The sequence below is a fragment of the Phalangium opilio genome, unplaced genomic scaffold, assembly GCF_054372755.1.
Source record: "Phalangium opilio isolate 3A_F unplaced genomic scaffold, DU_Popi_V2 ptg000087l_1, whole genome shotgun sequence".
NCBI lineage: Eukaryota > Metazoa > Arthropoda > Arachnida > Opiliones > Phalangiidae > Phalangium > Phalangium opilio.
This window is the reverse complement of record NW_028324192.1, coordinates 919,601-937,992: the sequence shown is the minus strand read 5'-3', so window position 1 is coordinate 937,992 and position 18,392 is coordinate 919,601. Positions and strand designations below refer to the sequence as shown.

Genomic DNA, 18,392 nt, shown 5'->3' with positions numbered 1-18,392 from the left:
CCTTACCTGTTTTTACAAAACAATCCTAAAATAATAAAAAAAAACATAACCTAACATAACCTAAGTTGGGAAGTCAATGAAAATAAACAACACTATTTTGGAAAAGGCATATTATTTTGGGCAGTCAACGAACATGAACAACAATATTTTGGAAAAGGCATATTATTTTAGGTAGTCAAAGAACATAAACAACAATAATTTGGAAAAGGCATATTATTTTGGGAAGTCAATGAAGATAAAAACAATATTTAGGAAAAGGCATATTATTTTGGGAAGTCAAAGAAGATAAACAACAAAATATTTTGGAAAAGGCATATTATTTTGGGAAGTCAAAGAAGATAAACAGCAATATTTAGGAAAACGCATATTATTCTGGGGAGTCAAAGAAGATAAACAATAATTTGGAAAAGGCATATTATTTTGGGAAGTCAATGAAGATAAACTACAATATTTTGGAAAGTCAATGAAGATAAACAACAATATTTTGGAAAAGGCATATTATTCTGGGAAGTCAATGACGATAAACAACAATATCTTGGAAAAGGCATATTATTTTGGGAAGTCAACGAACATGAACAAATATATTTTGGAAAAGGCATATTATTTTAGGAAGTCAAAGAACATAAACAACAATAATTTGGAAAAGGTATATTATTTTGGGGAATCAATGAAGATAAACAACAATATTTGGAAAAGGCATATTATTTTGGGAAGTCAATGAAGATAAAAACCATATTTAGGAAAAGGCATATTATTTTGGGAAGTCAATGATGATAAACAAAAATATCATGGAAAAGGCATATTATTTTGGGAAGTCAATGAAGATAAACAACAACATGGTTGAACTCTGATGTCAGTTGAATAAAAAGAATATAAGCCTAAGTACTTGTCTTAATCCTTTATTAAATATCTCAAATCATTCACGAAAATTTTACGTCAATGTCGCGGCGCCTAATTGTCTCGGCGCCTAAATGTCTCGGTGCCAAATTGTCGCGGAGCCTAAATGTCTCGGTGCCAAATTGTCGCGGAGCCTAAGTGTCGCGGCCCATAACTGTCCCGGCGCCTAAGTGGCGGTGCCTAAATGACCGGCGCCTAAATGTCAGCGCCTAAATGTCAGCGCCCAAATGTCCCGTTCCGCTGTCATCCCCTATGTCAACCGTGCGTGAGAAAGCAGCGCTCAGGCGCCGCGGTGTACCGTAAATTTACCCCCGTTTTCACCACGCATGGATCACGGCTGCCAATACTGATTCTCTCTCCCTCTTTCTCTCCTCTTTGGTAACACTAGCCGATCGCCACGTGCTTCTTAATCCTAACTATGGGATTAAAAATTGCTTTCTGCGAACACGTTTGCTCCTATTTGCAAACTGCGAACGCGATGACAGACACACACTCACACACAGACACGTTCAGTGTAACGCCCTTCCGTGGTGTCATAGTCACTCGGAGAGGAAATAATTATTCACATTGATTAAAATGTAGTTGTGTAGCATCTGGTAGCATCTAGTATGAAATTTAGCTTTTCCGGTTTTCAAACGTGCTTTAATATTCTCAAAATTTCCCAGGTTTTTCATGACCAATGACAACCAGGAAGTCAACCTTGCCTACCTTTTCTTAGTAAGAATAAGGTGAGGCGGGCCTACAGAAAGTTCAAAAATCGTGGCACGATTACGGTTTTGAAGTTCAGAATAAAGCTCGGGTTCTAAAAGGAGTTGTGAAATGTTTCTTGTAGAAGTCTGGAATCATTGTTAACCTCGTCCTAGAAACGAAGACTTTCGCATTGTTTGCTAGTCCCGTATGAGTTTATATTGTCCCAGGCCACCCAGGTTTTCGACTTCAGAACCAGATTTTGTATTCATATATAGGCAGCCTTGCCTCACTGCGAGAAGATTAGACACGGTGGGGTTGGCTTCGAACTTTCTAAGATTGACCAGTATGTTGACGGATTTAGTGTTTTGGCAAACTAAATTGTGCAATTTCTTACTGTAAGGGTTAGGGTTTGATTCTGATTGTGTTGATTTTCTACGATTTACGGAAAGATAAAAAAATGTATATGAAATGGCACCTTATAGTGTCGTGGTTACTGTATTTCGCGTATTTCTCAAGTTTATGCGGCACTCTTCGTAACTTTATAGTGTATGCGAGCCACTGTATAGCCTTAGATCATAAGAAAATAATATATAGCTCCCTATATATTATTTTCTTATGCTTAGATTGATGTTGGGTGCTGTAAAACTTTAGCAAATATGCACATTGTAAACCACGCGGAATAATTTAAAATGATTTTTGGCCTTGTTTTAATTTGAACTGATAAGGCACGAGAGCTTAATGTTAGTGAATGTATTTTTCAGTGGCTGGATCCTAAAGTGAATTTGTTCATGACGACGCCGTATAATCCGTTTCACGAAATGGGGTTTTCGTTCGCTCGTTATGTGCTTTTCAGTCTTAAAAATGTGAAGTAGGACTGACCTTTTCTTATTTTTCTCCAGAAAAGATAATTGCAAAATGTGTAACATTTTAAATTTACATTGCAGACTTGTATTTTTGAGCAATAAATACATCGAATTTCGTTTGAAGGAGATCAATGTCACGCAGTGGACATCAAGTCACTTAAAACATAGCTTAGCCATCTCAAACGGTGTAAGTATGCAGCGTATTCTCCGAGGAGTCGGTCATTCACGAAATTCCGTACGTTACCCGCGAAATCCAAATTAAGAAATCCGAAATCAATAACAAAATCAGAAATCCGGAAAGAAATCAAACGTATTTTTGCTGATTTCGAAATCCCATAAAAAATCGGAAATCAGTAACGAAATCACAAATTCAGTGAAGAAATCACAAAATCAGTTAAGAAATAACAAAATCAGTAAAGAAAGCACAAATTCAGTAAAGAAATCACAAAATCAGAAGCGAAATCACAAAATTAGAAACGAAATCACAAAATCAGATACGAAGTCAGTATAGAAATCGCGAAATCCATTACAAAATTTACGAAATCCAAAATAAAGAAAACAACAAAATCCGATGAAATCGCGGGAATAATCTCAAAATCCTAGGAAATCACGGGAAAAATCTCAAAATCCTAGGAAATCACGTGAAATACCTCAAATTCCAACGAAATTAATTGAAATATCGCAAAATTCTTCGAAATCACGGGAAAAATCAAACAAAATCCGAAGAAATCAAATTGAATTCGAAATCCCGTAAACTTTTTCCAAAACATCCGACCCCTCGATCGATATATTCTCATTACCATAATGCACCGCCAACATATTAACAGGATATTAACCTTTCTTTTTTTCGGAAGGTTCTGATAATTTTACGAAATCTAGATTAGATTACGAATTTTAGAAAGGAGTTATACCCTTAAGTAGAATCCCCTTAAAGGGAGGGTGAAGTGGAAAATCAAGTGATTTTTTATCGATTCTTCCACTTATTATAAGACCAGTCTGCATAGTGACACATACAGAAAATACAGTCTCCGAATGATTTTAAGATTCAAATTAGGTTCAGGTTTTAAGGATAATTTGAAATAAGGACTTCTGGCCAATCGCGTAACGCCCTGTCTTCTTATTAACAAAATCCTCGTGGCACGCTCCATACCAAATGATATTTATCGCGAGATTTGAATTAAATTTGCGCGCGATGTGACAATCCTGGCGTGAGATTTACAGCGTGCAACAGGAATTTTGTTGATTAATAAAATTGTCTTGTTTTACGTGTCCATTATGGAGCGAATTTAACGGTTCAAAGTGAGCCTAAGTTTAAATACACATTAAAATAAATATATTTAGGTTGATTTAAATTATACTATGTGATGACGCGATTGTTGAAGGTCTGATAGTAATCGTTTTCAGCGTCGAAGTTTCCATCTTTTTGAGCACATTCTGATTTAGTGATGAACCGATACCGATATGGTATCGGTACCGGTTCATCTAAACCAAGAAGTGATATCTAGTAGAGTACCACCAGAAGTTTATTTTCATACATGAACATTTGAGCTCCCCTTTTTTCCAAAACCCGCATTTATACCAAAAATAAATAGGAGAAAGTGTCGGACTGCCATATTTTCCTGCCTTTGCCTTAGCTTGACATGCATTTCGAGACGCTCAAGCGCGCGAGAGGTGTTTAGCCAATCAAATTTGAAGTTGATGATGTCATTCTTCCCGAAAATAACGCTCGTACGCCACCAAACGGGACAATTTGGCATAGGCGTATCTCAAGGAAGAGTCACAACCTCGGACCTCAGCGCTCTGTTCTATTTTCTTTAGTGTTATTTTCGCGTTGGAACGAGGTTAAAATTTGTTTAAAACGTTAGCACGCCGAAAATAAATAAAAAAATGCCGCAAATCATCATTTATTTCAAAAAACTCATGGGTAAAATCCTTCAGAATTTCGTTCAAACTGAGGCCCTGGGTTGTCATTATAAGCTAAATGGTTTTAATATTAGTAAATAACATCAATATTAGCAGGAGTTCATAATAACCCCCCTTCGGGGGGAAGTACGAAACTTGCCATAGAGCTAATGGTAAAAATCGCGAACAACAAGATTTTGTCGTTGCGCATATTAAGGACTAGCCTGTTGATGGACATACAACTTTACAATAGATTGTAGTAGTATCTATACTCCTTGGTTTTCGTTCCAAAACTTGGCTGGGAGCCTGGGATCTCCGTCGTTAAGAAAAATGGCGAGTATGTGGACGTAGAAACACGATGGAATTCTTATATTAAAGATACTGGGAATCAATTTGTCCATACCGTTTTAATTTAACCACGGAATTCTCTCTCACACATATCACAAGAAAACAATAATGACTATCGTTTAAATGTTTTGTAGAAAACTAGAAACCATCGCAAAGCCAACTTCATAGCCAAGGCTTAATGTACACCGCGGCTGACCGCGCGGCGCGCCGATAGACGCGACTCGCGAGCCATTTTCGCTCCCAAAATCACAAGATAAAAATAGTGCTAACCCGGAATATGGGAAATTAATGCGCGTGGGGTAACTATTTCTTTGGGAGTTAAGCGGTGTATAAATCCGCTGAGCTTTACGGCGAAACTTTGTTGCTACGGGCTTTTTAACTAGTTTCGTACTTCCCCCCCGAAGGGGGGTTATTATGAACTCCTGATATTAGCAAACTAAATTAATACAATCATGTACATCATCAATTTAAATTGTGGCCACGGTTAGCCTCAGTCAAAAGCAACTAATGTAAAATAAAACCGCACTATTTCTTCACGCGCAATATCACAAATTATCTTAGGTACATGGTGAATAGGCGAGTGGGATGAAACAGATTTCGCGAGTATGCATTCACCCCTCCAAATGCATGTCACAGACGAAGGAGAGAGTTCGACACTTTCCCCTATTTATTTTTGTTTATACCCGTTTTGTGTAAAATCCGAATTTCTCATATCGTTTATTTTTAATTTCAAATTGCAATACTTATATTAACTTGAAATTTTTGGCCTTTTCTGGGTTGAAAAAGCGTCCTTGTTTCGCCAAGGATTGTGTATAAATGCAATTTTTTATAATACTTGTTTTTGTATAATATATTTATAATCTTTGAAACTGATGTATTCAACAAAACAATAGCGCAAACCTTAAATCCAAAATTTCATATTTTTGCTTGTTAAATTTTAGTTCACAATATATATATTTTTAAAGATTCTAGACACTGTTGTACTGCAATATTTCGCCGGTGAAATGGACACGATGTTACATCATGTATCTCCGATTAGTTACTTCGATTCATTCTCCATATTTTCAAGCATGCCCATTAAGAACGAGCGTTCACAAAAGAATCTCACCATCAAAGGACACGATAACACAGTTTGGACGTTGAACGCTTTCTCCCTGATATTAGTGTCGCTAGTGACACTTCTAGCTACCTGTAAACAAATGAAATTATGGAAAAAGAATTGTTGGACTTTTTCAAAGTGCATCTGGATATACTTTGCTGATTTATTGCAAAATCGTAAGTAAATTAGACCGATTTAATTAAATAGCTAAACCATAGCAAGAAGGAATATACAATAAGAATAATTCGCTAGATTTTGCGCCGGTATCAGTTGACAAGTAAGCCCCACCCCTTTCATGTCCGTCATTGCTCTGCGTTTTCCTATTGGATCCCGTGGGGATAGGTCATACAGACGCGAATAATAATATAATAATAATAATCTAGGCTTTGTCTATGAAGGGATTTCCACACTAAACCTGTGGCTAGTTTACAGGTGGGTCCCTTTGCAATGCATAGAGGGGTGGTGGCTAGCCCCTATGCCACAGCTAACCTACAGCGCCCTATACTAACTATTACCGTTAACCTCTGCAAGTTTTGATGGAAAGGAGAAACCGGGTTAGACCGCGGAGGAAAACTCCTTTTATCAAGCGGGAAGAGAACTTGCAAACTCTACGCGGAAGGATTTGTTCCCGGATTTTCACCCGGTGCCACAGTCCGGGATCGAACCCGGGATCCTCTTGCTGCGAGGCGAACGCGCTAACCGCTTCGCCACTCCACTCCAGAATGACGTATTTCGACTAGAAAAAACATAACTAGAGCAAATTATACAGAAAATGGTGGCTGCCCGCGGTGCTGAATAGGTACGCCAGTTGTTTTCAATTGCCATTAACTAGCTAGTTAAAGGTTTTTAACGTAAATTGGTGGAGTTGAATATGTAACTCTACGTGAAAATTGTTCTACAATTATTTCTAAATCGAATCAAGTGTACTAATGATTTCGTGAGTTCCAAAAACCAAACCGAGGCTTAACGCAAAGGTAAAAGAGATAGATAGTGAAAGACATAAAGTAAGATAAAATATTAAGCCCCCACCTCCGTTTACAATCCTCCCCCCCCCCCACCAATGAAGGGGAATTGTCGGCTATAACGCGAGCACCGGACGCCTTTTTATGCCTTCAAATATAAATCACTTCCTGGTTTAACCAAGAAGCGATATATAGTTTATTAGGAAGAAGGTGTAAGACTGTTCGCGAGCCGAGCTGAGCGAGCTTTTTAAAAGCTCGGCAAGCTGGCTCGAGCTCGTGAACAGTCCTAATTTAGATGCCTAAGTATTCGCGCGCCATAGTCCCAGTCCCTCTTCAAAAATACAAAGAGGGGACGTAAAAGGAGGCCGAAGTATTTCGCCTCTCCTTAGTCGGAGAATACGTAATTTTTGTTTTTCGCGTCGCGCTAACGTCAGTTTTCTAGAACCAATGAGATGCTGGTTGTAATTTAGAGGCGGAGATTAACTCCGGACCTACGTTTGAACTGGAGATAAAGCTGGAAATGCGGCGAATTTACACCTTCTCCCTAATAAACTAGATATCACTTCTTAGTTTAACTAAAGAAAAAATAATTGAAACTTGATGTTGCTAAAATTACGTTTAGGAAATAATTTGAGGGGCGAAGTTACAAAATGTGTAGCTACACAATTGCGCGTCTAGAATTTTCGTTTGAAATATCAGTAATTTGTTTTTCAGAAACCATTTAATGATGTATATTTAATGCTTTTAGCTGTAGCATCATTGGAGGAACGTGGAGTGAAGAAATGGTTGCGCGCTATTTAGATTTTCGGAACTTTGGTGCTGGCGTATGCGTGGTCGGGAAATTTAACTGGCACACTAATGACTGGCAAGTCCCAAAAATTTGACACTATCGAAGATTTGATTGCAAATCCAAAAGTTTTGACTCTCATGTCCAAGAATTGTAAAATATACAATTTAATAACGGTATGTTCCATATATTATAAACTTATGTTAAAACCTATTTAGTTTCTTCTGGAGTATGTTAATCTCTCAGTTTGAAGTTTTTTATCGACTAGTGATCACAAAGCTGCTCGAAACCCATAAGATGTTCCAGAAAATTTTATAATAAGAATTAGATTAAAACATTCGTTCCTGATTAAAGCAATATGTGGTGCGTGCTTTTTTGATAGTCTTTTTTAGTTTTCCCCCCTTTTTTCCCAATTATTTTGTGACCAATTTGGCCGCCCAAAACTGTGATATTTCCCAAGGCCATCTTTTTATTAAATGCCAATTAAAAAATCGGTCTTTGCAGGAACCAGGAATACTTAAATTACCGGTAATTTACCAAATGCCGCGAAAATTACCGAATTATATCTTACCTTAATTTTAGAGTGGTAATTTTATCGGTAAATTAACAAAATTTTAATCGGTACTTTACCCGATAAATTACCATCTTTAAAAATTAAATTGCGGTAATTTCACATCTCTAAGGAATGCATACAGCCCCATATCCGTCATTAATTTCTATGAGGGATTTGTGGGCTGAGCTTGAACACTTCCCGTCACGATTAACTAACTGTCATTTCAATGGTCGATGCAACAGCTAGGCAGCGAGATGGATTATTCGCATCATAAATTTCGTCATACATAATGATGAGTCTAGCTATTCCCACAAAATCTCCCTTTTGATGACGTTGCTGACGGAGACGGCGAAAAATACGTTAATCCTTTTTACCTCTGTCGCTATGACCCGTCTCTTCTTTCATGCCCCCCCCGGGAAGGGCGTCGTGGACTTTGAGGTGCACCCAATACACCCTGTTCTCTATTCCTGCTTCTAAAATTACATGAATCCCCGGTAACAGTAAATAAATCTAAGTCGACAAAAACACTTGTCTCAGGGCTAATTCGTGATACAGTTGCACGCGTTAATTTTTCAGCAAAACGAAATTGCGTATCCCGGTTTGAGGAAAAAAGGGGGGATACTATTTCATTTCCTCAATGATCCAAATGTAACGGACCAATTGGCGAATGGCAAATCGGTTATCATTGATCAAACGCAAATGTTCTGGGATCCTGGTCGCGGACATTTGTTTAACCTGTGGAATCAATTGGATGAGAAGAAAAGACGGATTTATGTCGGAAAGAAAACTTACGAGCCCATATTCGCTCATATGTTTTTCAACAAAAGAATTCATCGAGAAATCCTTGAAAATGTCAACTATCTGTAAGTATTTTGGACGAAAATTAGAGATGACCGATACCCGGCTTAACCCGATACCGATCGTTGCCGGTGCAAACAGGAACCGATACCGATATTTACTCACTATGATCCAAAAACTCGATTCTTCGACCGATGCCAATATTTTTAGTAGGACAGTGCCATTTACGGATCAAGGAAATAATTTAATTTAAAGTGTAATTTCATGAATTATACTTCTAACTACACTGTTTAGAGGTATTTCCAAAATAATATTATTTTTTATATAAATGAGAAATCATCACGATTGACATTCATAGAAATGAAATATTATCAATACATTACTGAAAGACCTAAAAATGTCACGTAGCGCCATTTAAAATATTTTAAACGAGTATCGGTTTAGTAGCATATTAAACGAGTAATGGTTTAGTATCATATTAAACCAACCGATCCGATACTATCGGGAAACCCTGAGTATCGGTGCCTAGTTTTAAAATCATTCAGAAGTATTTCCTGGATGTTTCACTATGCAGACTGTTCTTATAATAACTAGAAGAATCGATAAAAAGCACTTGATTTTCCACTTCACCCTCCCTTCAAGGAATTTGAAATGTTCATTTTCGCGCGCTTGGAATTTTAAAATATTAGATTTTGCGCGCAATGCCATCTCGCGGTAAAATAGAGGAAAAATAAGAAGTGGCGTTTCTTAAAAGTCGCCCCCTTCGAAACTACCGCGCACAGGCCTTGATTAACGTAGGCAGCGGTATAACTAAGTTCCTGGATAATTCTCGAGGTTATACGTTAAATTACAGTCGATGTGTTATTCTATAATTAATTTTATTATTATTTTTTTTAAACAGTTGCCAACGAATATTTGAAACTAGTCTACTGTCTACCCACAGATTTTCTGCAAATTTTTACGCTCAAAAATACCTAGTGGAGTCTGGCGCTTTGATATTGGGGGAGCCAATGAACTTGATCTTTCTCACTTCCGTTTTCCGAGTCTGGATTGTAGGAAACATTATGGCTGCATTCATTTTCGTCTTTGAAGTGATTCTGTCGTTAGTGATACTTTCTTACGGGGGATCATAAATTATTTTTCCGTATCAAATTTCAATAGAAATTCTATACATAATTGGCACATCAATTTTAAACATACTTCGAAATTACTATTTTTATAAGATCAACTCAGATTCATATGGATCTCATGATATTTACCTCATTTCACCTCAACAGATTTTAAATAGCTTTTTAATAGAATTGTAATGAAATACAGCAAAATGATAAAAAATTATACAGTTTAAGATTTTTATGAGTTAGAAGAAGCAGTGGTCACAAAATGTGCCCGTTGGCTATTTGTACGATTCAAGGGCACGTATAAATTCGTCACCAATAAGGTCATAAGACTCATTTCTACAAAAATTCCACTAGAATTTAGTATTATCCATGAGTTATCTGCAAAATTTAAACTATTAAACATTTATCAACTAGTTATTTCAACATCACGCTAAGTAAACCCAGGGATAGATGTAATTTTAGAAGCTGGAATGGAGAACGGTTAGTATTTACTTCAGTCCGACTCATAGCCCGGCATAGAGCCCAACCCTTCAACACGTAAAGAAAGCTTTAAATTATCTTATTGGCTCAGTTAAACTTCGTTTTGATGACGTTGCTGACGGGGACGGCGAAAAATAAGTAATTCCTTTTTACCTCTGTTGCTATGACCCCGCCTCTTCTTTCATACCCCCCCGTCCCGTGGAAGGGGTCCGGGACTTTGGCGCGCGCCCACATTACACTGTTCTCCATTACTGCTTCTAAAATTACATCTATCCCTGGTAAAACTAATTTATTCATACCCATGAAAAGTGTTTTACAAATTTCCTCATGAGAATAAAAACAGCAATCAGAACGAAAAGAACATTCTGCTCTAAAATTGCTTGATTCTGCTGCTTGAAAATTCAACTAAAAACATTTTCTTTTTAAATCCAACAATTTACTGCAACATGTCTATTTACCCTGATTTAAATATAAATTTAACTTTTGAAGCATTATTTACAATAATATCAGTGGCGCCGCCAGGATTTTTTTGCAGATAGGCTAAGGAAGATTTGGGGGCCCCTTTTTTAAAATTTCAAGAGAAAAATTTAGTTCCACAGCGTCGATAATATTATATTTACAACTATTTTTATCATATTGTATCATAATGTATTAAAGTTCAGTATTTTCAGAAAATAGACAATTTATATTATTATATCAGGGATAGATTTAATTTTAGAAGTAGGAATGGAGAACAGAGTAATCTGGGCGCGCGTCAAAGTACCGGATCCCCTTCCCGGGAAGGGGGGAGTATGAAAGAAGAGGCGGGTCATAGCAACAGAGATAAAAAGGAATGACGGATTTTTCGCCGTCACAGTCAGCAACGTCATTGAAACGTAGTTTAAGTGAGCCAATAAGATAATTTAAATTTTCGTTACGTGTTGGAGGGAGGGGCTCTTTACTGGGCTATAAGTCGGAGTGAAGCAAATACTAGCCGTTATCCATTCCTACTTCTAAAATTAAATCTATCCTTGATTATATAAACTATAGTTTGCGAAAATAATAAAAATACGGAGCCGGAGAGAGAGGGGGGGCGGTGAGGGGATTTTCAGTTAAGCCCCCTGTGAGGTCATTGTGCACTGTCGATGTGGTGAGGAAAGGGGAACTCGGTTTACCAAAAGGAGTCTGACCTAGAAGTTATATGGGAACAGAAGGAATGGGAGAGAAGAAGGTTAGTTAAAGAGCGTGAAACAAGACGACCCAAGGGCTCGTAATAGTAGCCACATCGTTCTGTACTAAACAGGCGTACAGAAAATTTGAATGAATAGCCCCTCGATTCTCTACCATTAACTGTGCTAAAATGATTACCCGTAATTCTGACTTCATAGAGGAACAAAACATTTGAGTGATTAGCCTCACCATGACCTATCTTTCACTGTTTCACAGTGCTAAATTCCTTTCCCAATGTGTGATTAGCCTCTCGTTGCGCTTGAAAGCGTAACATTCTTGATTAAGTTTTTAAAGTTCTTTAAGCAGTGGTAAAATGATTGGTCGTAAGCGTTATTTCAATAACTGTAATTATGTTATAATTGTACTATCCCGAGTCCACAAGCTAGTATCAGGAGTTCATAATAACCCCGAAGGGGATTGTTATGAACTCCTGCTACTAGTATATATTTTCCTTTGCTTTTAAATTTTTTCTCGATTTCTGGAGAAATAGACTTAACTTCCAGTAATAAACACCGTCTTAAGACCATTCTAAAAATAACATCAGTATATAGTTCCATTTGCTTTTAAAAGTTCCCTCGATTTCTTTGAATTTTGAAATAGGGAAGCGGGATTGAAAGCGTGAAATCCTTATTGTCGACGGCTGACAGAAATTTTAAAGGAAGTAGGAAACCTCCCATTTAAATCAAGGCAATACCATAATCCTATCTCTCGCCTTAAATACATCGAGCAAATGTAAAACACAATTCACAATGCTTAACCTCACTAGTACAATTAAATGCAATGCTTAATCCTCTCCTATTCAGTCTCACTTCAATGACAAAAGAAAAATAGCACCTCATCACATTCCTCTCCTATTCACTCTCCCTTCAAATGACGTACGAAAAATGTTCATCATACGATTATGCTAAAAATCAAAAAGCGAGATAACCTATCAGGCTAGTCAAAAACTTTTACCACGAGTGTTAACCCATTTCCCATTTTGTAGAATAATGTAAAAATCAAATACTAAAAGGGTCATCATACTTGTGAAACTTTGTCTAACGTAAATTATCTTGTAGGTCAAAATATTGTATAAATGGTATTTTAGAATTATGGTTACCTCATTTCGGGGCCCCTCTGAAATTTACGGGTAGGCTGGAGCCTACCCAGCCTCCCCCCTGGGGTTATCAGTATCAGAGTATCAAGGGTTATCTAAGAGAGCGACCGCTCTCCTAGAATTACAAATCATGTAAAATATTATAAAGTTCATATATGTGTTTCATGTATCACCCAGACCAGAAATACATACAGCAAATAGTAATCATTGCGTAGCCATTTTCTCAACGTATCTAGGCGGATTTTATGGGAATAGCTAGGCTCATCATTATGTATGAAGAATTTTATGATGCGAATAATCCATCTCGCTGCCTATAGCTGTTGCATCTTGCGAGCCTAGGAACTGGCGTTGGCACTAACCATTGAAATGACAGTTAGAAAGACGTCGGAAATATGTGTTCAAGCCCTGCCCACAAAACCCCCGTAGAAATTAATAACGGATATTTGGGGGCACAATGATTCCCATTAGCTGTATGCATTCCTTAGAGATGTGAAATTACCGCAATTTAATTTTTAAAGATGGGTAAAGTAAAGTACCGATTAAAATTTTGGAATAACAAAAGTTACCGTAATTTATGGTACTTTATATTTTCACAGCCTTATAACCGCGATAATGTAGTTAATTTTCCGTTAAAATTACCATTCTAAAATTAAGGTAAGATATAATTCGGTAATTTTTGCGGTATTTGGTAAATTACCGGTAATTTAAGCATTCCTGGTTCCTGCACAGACCGATTTTTTAAATGACATTTAATAAAAAGATGGCCTTGGGAAATATTACAGTTTTGGGCGACAAAATTGGTCACAAAATAATTGGTAAACAAGTTGGGAAAACCAAAATATTACCTCTCCGAGTCTAGAGGAGGACTACTTACAAACTTACTTTCCCAGATATGGAAATGTTTCTTTTTTTTATGAACAAATACTGAAGTTAAAATTTATGAAATATTAAAGCAGTATACAAAGCATAGCAAATATACTGTAAATCAGACGACATTTTACATCCAATAAGGATATACTTGTACACATTAAAATCATCCGATGGGGGAAAAACGGGAAATGAAAAGATAAAACTTTGGAGGGATATTACCTTTACGTGTTTGTAAAGGCCAAATTTTCTACTCCTCAACTGTATACCCTCTATGTTCAAAGCCATATTCACAACAGGGTTGCCATGTAAACACTATCCTCTCGTTTCACCTCAACGATTTTCTTACTTTGTCAACATGACTTTTAACGTTACATAACACCAAAGCTAATTTGTGGCTACACACACTGAAGGTAAATGCGCACCATAAAAAGCATAAAAACACGAAGCTAAAATCCGATTACGATCAGACCTTTCTCTGATCTGGGCTGCGTTCAGCAGAGCTCACCAAAAAAGACAGCGGATTTTGGAAAACGTTTACCTGTGAGCTCTGTCGTCATAGCTTTTCTCCGGTCATTGGTGTTTTAAGAATAACGCTAGCGCAATAAAGCGTGCAAGGTACCAAGGCTTAACAAAAATTGTATGATAACATATTTTAAGAGATAGATAACAACAACTTTTATAATTAAAATTAGAAACTAACATGTCTCTTAAACTTCTCGCGTGATCAACTTGTTTCACGCCAATTAAATAGCTATAGTCCCATCAGAATCAGCAAGAGCTATTTGTATTAATTCCTCCATGCTTTTTTCGCCAAGCTGAGAACTACGCGTTTTACGTCACGTTATCCAAAACCCGACTATTTTCCTTGAAGTACGCGCTGGCTCAGCGCTGAGCACCGTGACGTCAAAATTCAATAACAAAATCCCGTTCTGTAGGTCACTGCTAACAGCGCTGCCTATTGACTAACAAAAAGTCATTTGACCAATATAGTTGCGTTCTTCTTGAAATCACTTTAGAAAGAATTATGCTATAAACAGATGTAGTATAGCTTAAGTAATATATAAACATCGATTTCAAATAATAATAATTAAAAATATTCTTGGGATATCAAAATGTAACAGAGCTTTATAGCTACAAAATCACTAAAGGCATCGAAATTACGAAAAATATTTCCAAATATTAATTACACATTATGAGAAAACCAAATTTTAAGGTTTTGTAGGATTTATTTCCACAAAACAAAGCGAACTGCTAACGCGGTGCACTAACGGACGGACGCACACAGACTAAAACATAGGCTGCTTTTTAACTCTTTACGTTTTAATTTTGAGTTGAGAAACTAGATTATCTTAAATATTAAAATAAATATAATTAATATTAAATATTTTCTTCGTTAGTTGTTCGCCTTATTGAGCGTTACATCGCGTTTATAAAGAACAATTAGACATTCTTGAGAGACTTGACTAATATTGGCGTTTGAAATGAAGCATACGCCGGTTGCATTACCTTACTCAAATAGGTAGTATATAAGGGTGTCGAACTTTAGTTAAAAGCAAGAACAACCGCAATTGCGAAAACCTTTGGTGGACAACCCACCCTAGGGAAGCTAGACGTTTCTCGTAACCCTAGCTGATCGCCGCGAATGTCTTAAACCCAACGATGACGATGGAGTAGAAGCCAGGTGTACAGACTGGTGTCCAAGTGGAATGGACTAAGACCAGAAGATGGTGGTGATTAGAAGCCAGTATGTACAGACCGGTGTCCATGTGGGATGGACGAAGACCAAAAGATGGTGGTGATTAGAAGCCAGTATGTACAGACTGGTGTCCATGTGGGATGGACGAAGACCAAAAGATGGTGGTGATTAGAAGCCAGTATGTACAGACTGGTGTCCAAGTGGAATGGACGAAGACCAGAAGATGGTGGTGATTAGAAGCCAGTATGTACAGACTGGTGTCCATGTCGGATGGACGAAGACCAAAAGATGTTGGTGATTAGAAGCCTGTAAGTACAGACTGGTGTCCGTGTGGGATGGACAAAGACCAGAAGATGGTGGTGTGAGAACTCAAGTAGAGGAGCTATTTCCGTTACTGTGAAAGCAGTTCGGAAATGGCGAACACGTTTGCTCCGATTTGGAAACTGCGAACGCGGTCACGTGGGTGTAACAACAGACACACAGACACACAGACATACAGACAAACACACACGATCGTTACAGAACCTCTCCGTGACATACGTCACTCGGAGAGGTAAAAAGGGGGATGAACTAAAAAAGACTATCAAAAAAGCACGCACCACATATTGCTTTAATCAAGAACGAATGTTTTAATCTAGTTCTTATTATAAACTTTTCTGGAACATCTTATTGGTTTCGAGCAGCTTTGCGATCTCTAGTCGATAAAAAAACTTCAAACTGAGAGACTAACATTCTCCAGTAGAAACTAAATATTATAAACGAATAAGTTTATAATATATGATCCATATATTATAAACTTATGGTTATACATACCGTTAATAAATTGTATATTTTACAATTCTTGGACATGAGAATCAAAACTTTTGGATTTGCGATCAAATCTTCGATAGTGTCAAATTTTTGGGACTTGCCAGTCATTAGTGTGCCAGTTAAATTTCCCGACCACGCATACGCCAGCACCAAAGTTCCGAAAATCCAAAATGCGCGCAACCATTTCTTCACTCCACGTTCCTCCAATGATGCTACAGCTAAAAGCATTAAATATACATCATTTTATGCTTTCTGAAAAACAAATTACTGATATTTCAATTGAAAATTCTAGACGCGCAATTGTGTAGTTACACATTTTGTAACTTCGTCCCTCAAATTATATCCTAAACGTAATTTTAGCAACATCAAGAATTCCTAAGTTTCAATTATTTTTTCTTTAGTTAAACCAAGAAGTGATATCTAGTTTATTAGGGAGAAGGTATAAATTAGCAGCATTTCCAGCTTTATCTCCAGTTCAAACGTAGGTCCGGAGTTAATCCCCGCCTCTAAATTACAACCAGCATCTCATTGGTTCTTGAAAACTCACATCAGCGCGACGCGAATGACGAAAATTACAGTCACATTTTCCGACTGAGGAGAGGCGAAATAGCCCGGCCTCCTTTTACGTTCCCCCCCCCCTTGTATTTTGAAAGGGAGACTGAGACTATGGCGCGCGAATACTTAGGCATCTTATACCCTCTCCCTAATAAACTAGATATCGCTTCTTGGTTAAACCAAGAAGTGATTTGTATGAGAAGGCAGAAATTAGCGTCCGGTGCTCGTGCGATAGTCGACAATACCCCCTTCATCATTTGTAAACGGAGGTGGGGCTTAATATTTTATATATATGTTTTTCACCATCTATCTCTTTTACCTTTGCGTTTAGCCTTGGTTTGGTTTTTGGAACTCACGAAATCATTAGTACACTTGATTCGATTTAGAAATAATTGTAGAACGATTTTCACGTAGAGTTACATATTCAACTCCTTCAAGTTAGGTTCAAAACCTTTAACTAACTTGTTAATGGCAATTGAAAACAACTGTCGTACCTTTTCAGCACCGCGGGCAGCCATCATTTTCTTTTTAATTTGCTCGAGGTTTTTATTTCTCTAGTCGGAGTACGTCATTCGCGTCTGTATGACCTATCCCCACGGGATCCAATAGGAAAACGTAGAGCAATGACGGACATGAAAGGGGTGGGGCTTACTTGTCAACTGATACCGGCGTAAAATCTAGCGACCTATTCTTATTGTGTATTCCTTCTTGCTATGGTTAAACTATTTAATTAAATCGGTCTAATTCACTTACGATTTTGCAATAAATCAGCAAAGTATATCCAGATGCACTTTGAAAAAGTCCAGCAATTCTTTTTCCATAATTTCATTTGTTTACAGGTAGCTAGAAGTGTCACTAGCGACACTAATATCAGGAACAAAGCGTTCAACGTCCAAACTGTGTTATCGTGTCCTTTGATGGTGAGATTCTTTTGTGAACGCTCGTTCTTAATGGGCATGCTTGAAAATATGGAGAATGAATCGAAGTAACTAATCGGAGATACATGATGTAACATCGTGTCCATTTCACCGGTGAAATATTGCAGTACAACAGTGTCTAGAATCTTTAAAAAAATATAATATATTGTGAACTAATATTTAAGAAGCCTAAATATGAAATTTTGGATTTAAGGTTTGCGCTATTGTTTTGTTGAACGCATCATTTTCAAAGATTATATATATTATACAAAAACTTGCATTATAAAAAAATTGCGTTTTACACAATCATTGCCGAAACAAGGACGCTTTTTCAAACCCACAAAAGGCCAGAAATTTCAAGTTAATGTAGGTATTGTAATTTGAAATGAAAATTAAACGATATGAGAAATTTGGATTTTACACAAAACGGGTATAAAAGCGGGTTTTGGAAAAAAAGGGGAGCTCAAATGTTCATGTATGAAAATAAACTTCTGGTGGTACTCTGTAAGCAGAAACTTGCTATTTCAGGGTCGTTAAAGCTCGGTTTTCACTGCCGAAATTTTCACGGAACAGAAAAGAACAAGACGACCCAAGGACTCGTAATAGTAGCCCCATCGTACGAGTGAATAGCCCCTCTATACCCTACCTTAATGAGTGGATAACCCCACTATACCTTACCCTAATGAGTGAATAGCGCTATCTCTTACAATTCTTAAATGATTTACCGTGCATTAAATCACAG

The 18,392-nt window shown here is 37.3% G+C and overlaps 2 protein-coding genes across 3 annotated transcripts; one reads left to right on the top strand and one right to left on the bottom strand.

Annotated features, from left to right (window-relative positions):
• The first annotated feature begins 1,110 nt into the window (after positions 1–1,110).
• On the top strand, positions 1,111–7,562 carry LOC149649725 (uncharacterized). Its single transcript, XM_089849198.1, has 6 exons — positions 1,111–1,196; positions 1,563–1,614; positions 2,313–2,455; positions 2,532–2,637; positions 5,666–5,975; positions 7,510–7,562. The coding sequence occupies exons 1-6, from the start codon at positions 1,111–1,113 to the stop codon at positions 7,560–7,562; spliced, it is 750 nt and encodes a 249-aa protein (XP_089705324.1).
• Positions 7,563–15,929: 8,367 nt separating this feature from the next.
• LOC149649724 (uncharacterized) lies at positions 15,930–17,951 on the bottom strand. Of its 2 annotated transcripts, none has more exons than XM_089849218.1 (3): positions 17,487–17,951; positions 16,182–16,396; positions 15,930–16,113 (listed from the first exon to the last, which is right to left on the bottom strand). In XM_089849218.1, exons 1-3 carry the CDS (start codon positions 17,755–17,757, stop codon positions 16,081–16,083), a joined length of 519 nt encoding a protein of 172 aa, XP_089705344.1. In that variant the 5' UTR covers positions 17,758–17,951; the 3' UTR covers positions 15,930–16,080. The 2 variants fall into 2 exon arrangements, with proteins under 2 accessions (XP_089705344.1, XP_089705343.1); XM_089849217.1 differs by having other exon boundaries at positions 15,930–16,062.
• Positions 17,952–18,392: the final 441 nt, after the last annotated feature.